General features: G+C 42.8%; 1 protein-coding gene across 7 annotated transcripts in view; it reads left to right on the top strand.

The window, feature by feature from the left end:
* Positions 1-13,384, top strand: part of Tmem19 (transmembrane protein 19) — a 72,794-nt gene that overhangs the window by 35,736 nt on the left and 23,674 nt on the right. For 4 of the 7 annotated variants that reach the window (XM_085683283.2, XM_048418805.3, XM_048418806.3 and 1 more), the window contains 2 exons: positions 205-414; positions 2,391-3,801. In XM_085683283.2, coding sequence (XP_085539409.2) covers positions 205-414; positions 2,391-2,554 — 374 coding nt within the window. In that variant the 3' untranslated portion in view covers positions 2,555-3,801. Of the gene's footprint in view, positions 1-204; positions 415-2,390; positions 3,802-4,430; positions 8,621-13,384 lie in introns of those variants that run through there. The other 3 variants (XR_015736776.1, XR_014999767.2, XM_087902115.1) reach the window with 2 other exon arrangements.

Genomic DNA, 13,384 nt, shown 5'->3' on the forward strand with positions numbered 1-13,384 from the left:
GGGATCTCATGCCTGCTAGGCAAGCACTGTATATATACCCAAGCCATATCTCCAGTCCCTATGTTTTTTTTAGAGAGAGAGAGTGCACTTTTCTTTAAATTCATTCGGTGTGTACCAGTGTGGGGTTTTTGTTTTGCTTAGCTTTCCTTGGTGTCCCTCATTTGCCGATTACTAACCAGACGATTTGGTGTGTTTCTGCCTCAGGAACCAACGGAGGAGTCACAGTGGTGGGACTCGCCTCCAGTCTCCTCGGTGGGACCTTTGTGGGCCTGGCGTACTTCCTCACACAGTTGGTGTTTGTCAGCGATCTAGACATCTCCGCTCCCCAGTGGCCCATTATTGTGTTCGGAGCTCTGGCTGGGTTCCTAGGATCAGTTGTGGACTCATACTTAGGGGCAACTATGCAGTTTTCTGGTAAGACAGCACCTTATTCAAAGTTTTGTTTTCTTTTAAGAAATAGGAAAGAAATATGAAAAACTTTAGCACTTGGAAAAAATGTATCAGTGAAACCAATTCAAAGGCTAGAAGTGGGGCTAAAGAGATGGCCCAGAGGTTAAGAGTACTGTCTGGGGGCTGGAGAAATGGCTCAGCGGTTAAGAGCACTGACTGTTCTTCCAGAGGACCCGGGTTCAATTCCCAGCGGCAGCTCACAACTGTCTGAAAAATCCAGTTCCAGGGGATCTGATACCTTCACACCAATGCACATAAAATAAAGATAAATAAATCATAAAAAATTTAAAAAAAAAAAGAAAGAGTACTGTCTGCTCTTCCAGAGGTCCTGAGTTCAATTCCCAGCATCCACATGGTCTCTCACAACCATACAGAATGAGATCTGGCATACAGGCATACATTCAGGCAGGACACTGGATAGATAATAAAGAAATAAATCTTTTTTAAAAAGGCATCTCTATAATTTTGATTTTCTTATTCTTTTGTGTTAAACTAGTTCAGAGGGATTTCTAAATTCCTTAGAATTTCTGGAACGGTGATGACACTGTAAAAGACAGGCTTTGATTTTGAGCTGCCACCTAGTCCTAGGAACACAGGACACTTGGATCAGAGCATTTTAATGTACTCCCTCCCATTGGTTTTAGCCAAGTGCATGTGATGATGATATTAGTCTGGCTACATGAGTGGCCTGCTTTCCTGTGGTGATTAGCCCCCACCATGACTTTCTGTCCTTACCCATGAATTTTTCTGTCTTGGTTGATTCATTTCTAAAATAAGCTCTTGTTATATTGCTCAGGCTGGCCTTGAACTCAAGCTTTTTTCCTACCTCAGCCTTCCTAATAGCTGGGACTCCCCTTAGCGGTCAGCATTAAGTGTTTCTTCATGCGCTGTGCGAACTGGGGAGTTGGCTCAGCAGTTAAGAACGTTTGCTGCTCCGTCATGAGGACCAAAGTCCAGATCACAGCATCCACATCCTGCTCTGGCTAGCTCTAACTCTAGCTCCAAGGGACCTGACTTCCTCTTGTGGCCTCCGTGTGCACCCGCACATGTGCTTATACAGACAGACAGACCCATGCACAAGCACACACAATTTTTTTTTTTGAGTTTTTCAAGATAGGGTTTCTCTGTAGTTTTGCAGCCTGTCCTGGAACTAGCTCTTGTAGATCAGGCTGGCCTTGAACTCACAGAGTTTGCCTGCTTTTGCCTCCCGAGTGCTGGGATTAAAGACGTGCATGCGCCACCACTGCCCAGCTGAGTCTACACAATCTTAAAAAGAAAATATATATGTGTGTAAGCTTTAATGTATCTGTATTTTATTCTGTTTGTGCTGTTTTTTAAAGTTCTGGGAGTAGGTGGTTTATTAAGGGCAGAAACTGTGATCAAACCCTCAAGAGATGCAGGATCCAGTGATGGCCCATTGTTTGCATGCAAAGCCTTGTTGCTGTACCCAGCCAAGGGCCCAGCAGCTCCCTTTTTTTTTTTGAGATCATCAACCCTATTCATGGGCATACAACTCTCAGGCTTGATCACTTCCCCCGACTGCAGCTCTCCATACGGACACACTGAGTCTTCACAGCCTTCTTTGCAGCGTGCCACACTGGTCCCTAAGATCCAGCTCTGAAGCCAGATGTGATTCCAGCTGTCAGATCTCCCAGGTTTGTCTCAGGCCACTGGGAAGCCAGCCCTTCCATTTCTAAAGGAACTCCAGAAAGACCACTATTGAGGTGTCATAGAGTCCCCCTGTGCAGGAAGGTCTTTTATAAGCAAGGATTTTAAATATAACACACCATGTCAGTTATCCCCCCCCCCCACACACACACATATCATTATCCAAGGCACTGAGGATGTTGCAAAAATCGTCCCTCTAGAGAAAAGTGCTCGTTTGTTCTTTCGGACCGTCACTTGGATCTTGCGCATCATTTGCTTCCTTTCCGTTTCAGGTCTGGACGAAAGCACTGGCCTGGTGGTCAGCAGCCCAGCCGAGGAAACCAAGCACATAGCAGGGAAGCCCATCCTAGATAACAATGCCGTGAACCTGTTCTCCTCGGTTTTGGTGGCGCTCTTGCTCCCTACAGCCGCTTCGGGGTTTTGGCCCAGAGAGTGAACTTTCTTTCCCTCCCAGCTGGTCGATTCTGGTGAGTCCAGCCAAAGGCGCAATGTGAAGGGTTTTTTTTTTTTCCTAGTTAATAATAATAATTTTGTCAACCTTGGGAACATCGTCTCCTCCCGTGTTCCGCTGTGGTGGGATTCCACATTGCCCTCTCAGCTTTGTTACGGCTGACGCCAGTCCCGTCACAACTGACACCTTCACAGTGAAAGGCGAAAGCAGATAAAGTTATATATACATTCTTCTTCTGCCACATGAAGCTTCTTTAACGATGGAGCTCTTACTGCCCTCTGTGGTTGTCTGTTGAACTGTAAGTCTTTGATCGCTGTAAAATGTTATTTTGTTCAGCTTCTAAAGACCAAGGGTGTTGACAATTTAAAATGGTTTCTACTTGGATAGAGACATCCCAGTTTGGCGATTGCCCAAAGTTACACTGGCTTTAATGACTGAACCCAATACACATGGAAGCCCAAATAAGTATCCTAACTTGAACTTGTATCTCTCTAGTCCCAACTGTGAAAATGCACTCAAATGTACTCCACATTTGCCTTCCTTTCTCCTAGCTAATAATGTAATGTTTGGGCAAATTTCCTTTTCATCACATTAGAAAATGTGAAGAAAATTAATTTTTTATGGAAAGAAATTATTCAAATTTGCACTTTTCAGATGACGGTGTAGCTTGGTGGTAACACTTTCCTCTGCACACAGAACCCTGGTTTTAGATGCCCAGCACGGAAAGAAAGTTAGACCTTACACATTCAGGTCTTTGAAATACACATAAGAATCTGGATTCCAGGGCTGGAGAGATGGCTCAGTGGTCAAGAGCATTGCCTGCTCTTCCAAAGGTCCTGAGTTCAATTCCCAGCAACTACATGGTGGCTCACAACCGTCTGCAATGAGGTCTGCTGACCTCTTCTGGCCTGCAGACATACACACAGAAAGAATTCTGTATACATAATAAATAAATAAATAAATAAATAAATAAATAAATAGAATCTGGATTCCATACCGCCATGTGGAACATTTAATGAGTCACTGGAAAAATAGTGTAATTATTTTTTTAATTTCCTTTCACTTGAACTCTGAGGTTCATGTTGTTAGTCCCTGGAAATGCCGTGATTTCCCACCATGAACTTTCTCAGTTCTGCATCCCTGTTCTTTGTGACTGTGTTCCTCACTGTGTCTTCCCTTGTGCAAAAGAGGCTTTGATGGAGTACATTTTATTAAATATGTCCTAAAATGTTCCTAGTCTGAGTTCCTTGCCTTTCCTCCCCTCCCCGTTTCCATTCTTGAAGAAATCAAGGAAGAATTCCCTAAATAAACTATCAGAGTGAATACTGCTTACTGTTTCTAGTAGCATCTACTATCATAGGTTGTTGAATTAAAACTTGATTGAATCTGGAAAGAAAATGAAACCATTGACACCTTTAGTCCTGAAATCCTCAGCCAGCCAGTCACAAGCCCTGGTATTTAGCTTTGCGTATACCTTGGAAGCGCCTGGAAATGATGTAGAAAAGTGCTGATGCGTGGGGTACGGTTCTGGGACTGAATTTGAAAGCTCTGCGCAGGAGCGCAGTGTCCAGGTTTCAGACACCACTGCCGAGGCCCCTTCTAGTCCGGGCAGGTCAGACAGCCCCGCGCTCTTTTCATGTGTGGCCTATTCCACGTGAGTCTCTTTTGACGGCTCTGTCACACATGTGGGGTACTGGCTCTAGAAATGGTAACCCCACCTCAGTCATATTCCAGCCTACTAAAGTGAAGTCACGTGCAATGCGGTGTCTGAACCTTTGTCACGTAACTGCAATCTGAACAGCTGCCGCCTTCCCACTGCACAGACTCTAGGGCCTGTTTGTCTGTCCTCCTTGTGTTTTAGCTGCTGTTCAGTGTCACCACGATGAGAATGAATGTCCCAGCCACCACATCCCAGACAGATTACAGCAAGCCGTAAAAACAAGACACAGTGTGCAGCCTGGTCATTTAATCTGCTGCCAGGGCATCTGTTGCCTTAACTCCAGGAGGTCCCAAATATTTTAATAATATAGAATAATTCACTAAGTGTCTGTTGAATTAATTTGATTGGCTTGGGAGTATAGTCCTGGGGTGGGGCGGCGAGGTGGATAAGAAATAACAGTTTGGCTCCCTGAATCTCTGCGGACTCTAATGATCCCACCATTTCTCAATTGTGTGAAACAGTATTAATGAGTGTGAAACTAATGAGTCAGGAACTTGCTGTAGGAGGAGAAACAGACTGGAAAGACAGGGCTTCTGGGCTTGTTCTTCTGCCAACACAGAATGTCCATTCTCTTCTGGTTTTCATAGTTGCTCTCTAAAATTTTATAAGTGTGGGCACTCCTTTAAAAAAGATTTGTTTTGTTTTTGCTGAGTATCAGTGTGTGTTTCTGTGCACCTGGGTACAAAGGCCAAGAGAGGGTGTCTGAGACCCCAGAGCTAGAGTTACAGGCAGGATGAGATGCCCTCTGTGACTGCTGGGAACTGAACTCGAGTCCTCTGGAACAACAGCCATGCTCTTAGCTGCTGAGCCATCTCTCAGCCCCCTGATATATTCTTTGAAATGTTTTAGAACATTGATGATAAAACCAAAAGGCTGGGGTGGTGATGCACATTTTCAGCATACTGGAAGCAGAGGCAGGCGGATCTCTAAGTTCTACATGTATGGTAAGACCCTGATTCCAAACAACAGCAACAAAACCCTGAAAGATTCTTTTAAAAGTGTCATATTGCTTTAGGGTGTTGTGCACACTGTGTGCGCAGTGTATGTACTTGACTTGGAATTTTATATTCAAACACCTTGCTATATGTCAGCATTCTCAGTTTATTGTCATGCAATTCTGGAACCCAGAATTTTAAGGAAGCTCATATGCCTATTGCCCAGGAATTAGCTAAGACAGCCACGTGCCATTCATTCATGAGTCTAATCTTTCCTCATGCGTTTGTGCTCCTTTCCCTTTGTGTGCACTGCTTGCTATTCTGGAACGCTTCCTTCCTCTTTTGTTATCTTATAGAAATCATCTCAATGATACTTCTGTAAGAAGCATCCTCAGGTTCTCCCATGCAGAATTACTGTCTCACACATTCTCTGCTTTAACTGTAGAAGCTGAGACACACTCAGTATCATCTCCCTGTGTGCTGGGGTGGAGGCAACAATGAGCCCCAGCTCATTCAAGCTTCGGCTGCCATGCCTTTCCCACCGTGGACTGTACCCTCAAACAACCAGGGTAGAAGGAGAGAACAGACCCCCTCATGAACTGACCTCCATGTCCACACACACACACACACACACACACACACTCACACACACACAGAATAAATGTAAAAACAATATTTTGAAGACTACAGAAACAACTAAATGATAGTATTTCCCTACCAATACTTGCCTTAAATGTAAATTATTAAAATTTACAATCAAAAGACCTGTTGACTTAATAGTTTATTTTTTAGTTCTAACCATGTTTTCCATGAGATACTTAGTTTTTCTTTTTTCTTTTAATTTATTTAACTCCCTCAGCACTGAAGTTATGAACAGTTGTGAGCTGCCATGTAGGTACTGGGGATTGAATCCACAACCTCTGGAAGAGCAGCCAGTGCTCTTAAGCACTGGGCCATCTCTCCAGTCCCCAAGATACTTAATTTTTCTAAGGACACACATGAGCTGAAAGTGAAAAGATGGAAAAAGACAATCCATATAGTAACTAAAGAGAAAAGTAACTATTAGACAAAATAGAATTTAACCATGTATCTGTGTGTGACTTTCCCAGAAAAGGGACATCATGTATATACAGTGAACATGAGAATTACATGAAAAAAATGTCCTTCATACATGAAGAAAATGTCCACAGAATTGCAGGTAGAAACAGATAACAACACAGTAGTAGATCTCACATCCACTTTCAATAAAATGGGAACTCAGAAAGGAAGTTGAACACCACTATGGACTAGTAGAACCTAGCAGACATGCTGAATACTCTACCCCAGCAAAGAGCATAATATACCTTTCTGTAATGTTTTCCCAGTGAGGAGCAATGTTAGGCCACAAAACAAGTCTTGACAATTGCACAATGTTGAAATAGTACAAAGTATCTTTACCAATTACAGTGGGATAAACTAGAGGCAAAACCACAAAGAGAAGGGGAACTAGCCGGACTTTGGGGGGTTGTTTCATGGGGTAGTGTTGGGGACCCTTCCCCAACCTCCTCAGTTATGGATGACCCTGGGTAGTGCTGCAGAAATCAGGACACAGGGGATGCAGAGTAGGAGGTACAACTGCATACTTTATTGCAAAGCCAGTGCTCTTTTATAATACTCAAATCATGATTTAAACTAGGTTCCCATAATATATGAAAATAGTTTCATAGACTAGTCACTTGGTTGCGACTAATTTCAAGAGCTTCGTGCCCTAGCTAATCTAAACAAAAAGCTCGGTGTTATGGGAGAAACTCTTGTTGTAATATAATATGTAAAAACACCTCATCAGAAGACAAACCACAACCTCATCAGAGCCTTTGAACTACAGTGCACATCTGTGTTCTCAAGGACTGACGATTGGCAAGGCATTCTACTGATGGGAGAGGTTTGCCTCCTCCTGACTTGGTTTGCCAAGCCTATAAGTGAGAATGCTACCTCAAGTCACCCCTGCACAGAGTTTCTATGCAGTTCAAATTCGGCCCTCTACAGGGTAGCACATACCTTTAACCTCAGCACTAGAAATCATGTGCAGGCCTCTTGAGAGTTCTAGGCCAGCCTGGTATACATAGTGAGACCCTGTCTCAAACACACAAGCCTGGAAATATATAAATATGTAGAAATTAAGCGACACACTTTAAAATGGTAGGCTGAAGAGGTGATAAAATATTGGGAAATGTGCAGACAAGTGAAAGTGGAAAGAGTGTAGCAAAATTTATGAACGGCAACAAATGTAACACTAAGGAAAGACACGACTGTCAAGTGGATGGACGGTTGGTGGCGCAGGCCTTTAATCCCAGCACTCGGGAGGCAGAGGCAGGTGAATCTCTGTGAGTTCGAGGCCAGCCTGGGCTATAAGAGCTAGTTCCAGGACAGGCTCCAAAGCTACAGAGAAACCCTGTCTAGAAAAACCAAAAAAAAAAAAAAAAAAAAAAAAAAAAAAAAAAAAAAAAAAAGTGGATACTTTGAAACCAGAGTCTACAGAAATCAAGTTAATAAGCTTTCTAGAAACTAGAAAAAACAAAAAAACAAACCTAGAAGAAAGAAAACAACAGAAGGACTAGTCTTTGAAGATATCAGCAAACTTGACAAAGCCTCTAGCTAAAGAAAAAAGGAAGAAAATACGAATAACTAAGAGTATAGTGACAACCAGTGATAAAGAAATAGACAGAGGAGCTGGAGAGATGGCTCAGAGGTCAAGAGGTCCAGACCTTTGAGAGGTCCTGAATTCAATTCCTAGCACCCACATGGTGGCTCACAACCATCTAAATGAGATACGGTGCCTCTTCTGGCCTGCAGATGTACTTGCAGGCAGAACACTGTATACATAATAAATAAATCTTTTTTTTTTTTTAAGGAAATAGAGGGGATGGAGAGATGGTTCAGTGGTTAAGAAGGAATACTGTTCTTTCAAAGGACCTATGTTCAATTTCCAGTAACCACATTGGATGGCCCACAGCCATGTGTAACTCCAGCTTCAGGGGATTTGACTGTAGACACATATTTCTTTATAGTGTAACAGCCAGGCTCTGAAGCCATTGGACCCATCTGAAGAGATCTTGTAGCCCTGCAGACAGGCTGTCTCTGCCTGACAAAGGTCAGGATGTTTGCTGCTCCTTTTCTTTGTAATTTGGAGGGTGCCTTATAGAGATGTTAATTCAAGCCCACGTGACAGCTAGCGCACTCAGCAGACAGGTAGATGTGGACGTGACAAAAGGCCATTCACCAGGTTGCCTAGGTGACAGAATGCTGGTGTATCCCCCCCCCCCACTCAATTTATGTGTTGATATAAAAGCTGTCTGGAGAATAAACGCGGGGAGATCTTCAGGAGGAAGAAGCCTGAGATGCCCTTTTCCATAATAATGGTGTAAACTGTGTCTGGTTATTCCTTGCGCCTCCGTACCAGTCCAGTTAGGGAAAATAGATATCTGTGTGGGAGCCACACGGGCTCTAACATTCGACACCTCTGGTTTCCACAGTCACTACTACCCTCATGTACACAAACATGCACAAATTAAAGAAGAAATATCTAAATTCTATAACAGTAAAATAAATAAAATAGTCGAACGATTGCTAGGAACAGACAACAGACTGGAATTATGAGGAAACAGAAAACCTAAACATCAATAGTAAGAAGACTGAATCACTAATCACCTCCCCCAAGCCCAGGATCAGAAGGCTTCACTAAAAATTTCTATCAGATGCCTAAAGAAAAGTTTAACCCAGAGTTTTCTCGGGTTCTATCCAAAAACCAAGAGGCAGCAACTCTTCCAAGCTCAGTCTCTTAATGTCATCAACCTGACAGCAAACAAGAAAGATACTGCAACAAAACAGTGTATCCATATTCCTGATGAATATTTTTAACTGAATTTATTTATTATGTGTCCAGTGTTCTGTCTGCATGTTTGCCTGCATGCCAGAAGAGGGTGCCAGCTCTCACTACAGAGTATATGTGAGCCTCCATGTGGTTGCTGGAAATTGAGCTCAGGACCTCCGGAAGAGCAGCCAGTGCTCTTAACCTCTGAGCCATCTCTCCAGCCCCCTGATGAATATTGATGCAAAAAGAAACCTCTCAAAAATATTAGCAAACAAAATTCAACAGTACGTTAAAAGGAATATTCACCGCCACGATCAGTTGGAATTTATTCTTGGAATGCAAAGACGAGTTAACACATGAAAATCTGTCAGTGTAGTACATCATGTTAATAATGAAAGGGAAACACCCACATGATTATCTCAAGTGGTTCAGATAAAGCATTTGATATCTAGCCCTTTTTGATCATATGGCATTCAACAAATAGAAATAGAATTAACCCAAGGCAGTGAGTGAGATGACTCAGTAGGTGAAGGAGCTTACCACCAAGCCTGATGACTTGAGCTTTGTGCCAGGGACCCAGATAGTGGAAGGAAAAGAACAAGTTTTTCAGATTGTCCTCTGACCTATGCATGCACACACACAAATGTAAATATATATATATATATGTGTGTGTGTGTGTGTGTGTGTGTGTGTATGTACGTATAATTTAAGGAAGATGAAACTTCTTATACTTATGGATTAAAAAAATTAATATAGCTAAAGGATATCTTGTTTACATTTTTTGATGGACAGTGAGCTGGCTCAGCAGATAAACGTGCTTGCTTTACAGACGGTAACCTGGGTTTGAGTCCTGCAACCACTGTAAAGGTGGGAAGAGAGAACCGACTCCACAAGTTGTTCTCTGACCTCACACGTGCTGTGTAGAAGATCTCTCTCTCTCTCTCTCTCTCTCTCTCTCTCTCTCTCTCTCCCTCTCCCTCTCTCCCTCCCCCACTCCACACACACACAAAAAAAAAAAACCACACATGCACACACTCTCACACTTAGTGCACACACAGTAATAATGCCATTTAAAAACTTTAAACCTCAGTGGCAGGTTTTACCAGAACAGTGATATCACATGGAATCTCTATGGACTTCAAAGAGTCAGATCCTTTAAATGACCAAACTCAGAGAACTTTTGAAACATATTACAAAGCTAAGTAATCGAGCCAGGGTTTCACTGGCATAAAGAGAAGTCACTCTGAGAACTAGAACGGAGCCCAGAAATAAACTCTCACACATGTCAGATGCAGCCTCAAGAAGACTGTCTAGAATAGGCAATACACAAGATAGTTTCTTCAGCAAATGGTGTTAGGAAAAAAGTGGGTGCCAGCCAAGAAAACAATGAAATTGGACCCTAAGACTTAACCTCATTTATAAAAATTAAGAGAAATTAGTCTTAAATTCTTAAGTTTAATGGAAATTAAAACAAACATAAAATGATAAATGTCCAGGATGAAACTATTGGGAAGAGGTCTCACGATATGTGATCTTCAATGGTTCCTTAAATATAACACTATAACCAAAGGTAACTTCCGCAAACAGAAAGTTTTCTTTCCGTTTCTATGTCAACACCATGGCCAAAAAGCAACATGGAGAAGGAAAAGGTTTATTTAGTTTCCACTTCCACATTGCTGTCCATCACTGAGGGAAGCCAAAGCAGGAACATGGAAGCAGGAACTGAAACAGAGGCTGTGGAGGGATGCTACTATGTAGCAAAAGCCTGTCTCATTTGACTCAAAATAACTAAAATGGGGTCTGGGAATGTAATTCAGTCTGCAGAGCACTTGCCTAATGCGTATGGAGCGCTGGAGTTGATCCCAGCACCACATAAGCCAGGCGTGGTGGTACATACCTGTAACCCTAGAACTCAGGAGGCTAAAGCAAAGGAATCACAAGTTCAGAGTCATTGTAGGCTGCTTAGCAAGTTTGAAGCCAATCTGGGCTACATGAGATTCTATATTATTATTAGTAGTAGTAGTAGTAATAATAATAATCACTGAAATAAAGTTCACAGAAAACAGGAAACAGAAATGGCAGATAGAGAGCTACAGGGATGGATCAGTTGTTCAAACTACTTACTGCCCTTGCAGAGGACCCGGTACCCATAGGGCAGCTCACAACTGTAGCAGGCTTTCTTGGACCACCATCCCCAAATCATGCCATGGAGATTTATTATTAATTATGAATGCTCGGCTTTAGTTTAGGCTTGTTTCTAGTTAGCTTTTTTTTTTTTAACTTAAATAACCCATTCCTATTCATCCATTCAATCCATTCCTGCCTCATGGCTGGTTTACTGCATCTACACGCTGTCCATCTGCTTCCCTGCTTCCTCCGTGGCAGGCTGGCCCCTGGCTGATTGGCTGGCTCCCCTTTTCTTTCTGCCCACCAGACCTGCCTATAAGCGGTGACTGTGCTTTCATTTCCCAGCCACACAGACCCGAATAATCATGCAGAAACTGTATTAATTACAACACTGTTTGGCTGATGGCTCAGGCGTTATTTCTAGCTAGCTCTACGTCTTAAATTTACCCATTTCTGTTAATCCATATAATACCACAACATGGCTGTGGTATTACCTCATTTTCTATGTCTTGTCTCCTCAGTGGCTGACTGTTGTCTGCCTGATTCCACCTTTCTTTTCTCTATATCTCTGCTCAGATTTCCCGCTTGGCTTTACTCTGCTAAGCCATTGGCTGAAACAGCTTTATTCATTAGCCAATAAAAGCAACAAATATAGAGAAAGACATCCCACATCACCCACCTATCTCTCCTCTCCCTAGCTATTGGCCATTCAACTTTTTATTAAGCCAATAAGGAGCCTCTTAGGCAGGCAAGGTAAAACAGCAACCCATCTTTACATAGTTAAACAAATATTCTATTCCACAATACACAATTGCCTTTAACTTCAGTTCAAGGCGATCTGATGTCCTGTCTATGGTGCACATACATGCAGGTAAAACACCCATACACACAAAATAAAAATAGACAACATCTGTTTGATAAGGAAATGGTTGATACCAGTGGGGAGGACTTGTTTAATGGGTGTAGACATCAGATCCCCAGGGTGACAAAAGTACTACAGACTTGCTCCCCGAAACCTGTGAATATGTCAAACACTGACAAAATATACACCCCAAAGAGGCTAAATGGTACAATCTATGTTTTTCTAACCAAAATTCAGATTAGTGAATGAATCAGTGAACTTATCCCTTGGCATGGTCAAAGAAATGCAACCACAAAAGAGTCAGCAAGATGCTGGCTTTGTAGCTGAAGGGGGAGGGAGGCCTCTAGAAGCTGGAGAGGCAAGCAGACTCTTCTCTGTAGGCCCTAGAAATGGAGGAACATGGTCACACTGACACACTGATCTTAGGATTTTTATGGCTTGTAGAATGGTACGAGACTCAGTTAGTTTTGTTCTGAGCCACTTGAGTTTGTGTTAATTTGTTAGAGCGGCAACTGGAAACTAATACACCTTGCCACTTTTGAGAGGCGGTGCCTTCCTAGACAACAGCGTTAAACCCTAGCCCTGCCACTCTGACTTCCTGACCTTGTTCACTTAGCCTCTCCATGGCTCAAGCTGTCCATCCATAAAGTAGGGCTATCGATAACACCTATCCCTTGAGGGACCAAGGTGTTGACAGTGTCATCTCCGGTGGAAGCAGCCAGTAAGTTAGCGTTTAGTAGCAGATGGCTGCTAAGTCTATGGAAATGCAAGAACCTTCTACTTCTTTTGTATTTTTTATTGTTGTTCTATGAAAGGAAGATGACCTAGTCACTTTGGTCTTTGTTTGGCTTCCCCCTGATAGAGGAGGAAAGGCATCTGGCTCACTCTGCAAGGGAACATTGTGTGTGTGTGTGTGTGTGTGTGTGTGTGTGTGTGTGTGAGAGAGAGAGAGAGAGAGAGAGAGAGAGAGAGAGAGAGAGAGAGGGCCAAACTTTTCATTTCATAATAAGAACAAGACTGAGAATAGCAGAAGCAATGCAGTTTATTTCACAACCTTACAAAGTCCGGCGTCAGCCTGGAATGGCAGGTGCCCTGATTGCGGACAGTTTGTAAACCCTAACTCAAGCCCCTTGCTCCCTTTTCTCCTTGGCTGAGTTGCCAGGGGAGTACCATTTTATACAAGATCTAGGTCTTCTCTTGTCTTCTGTTACTCATGCTTGCCTTCATCCACTGAGCCCCCCACCTCTTATTTTCTTATCCCCAAGTTCAGTTAGTGCTGACCATATGTGCATGGGTATGAGGCCATGCACTGGAACACAGG

Source organism: Myodes glareolus, chromosome 26 (genome assembly GCF_982192425.1).
Source record: "Myodes glareolus chromosome 26, mMyoGla1.1, whole genome shotgun sequence".
Lineage (NCBI taxonomy): Eukaryota > Metazoa > Chordata > Mammalia > Rodentia > Cricetidae > Myodes > Myodes glareolus.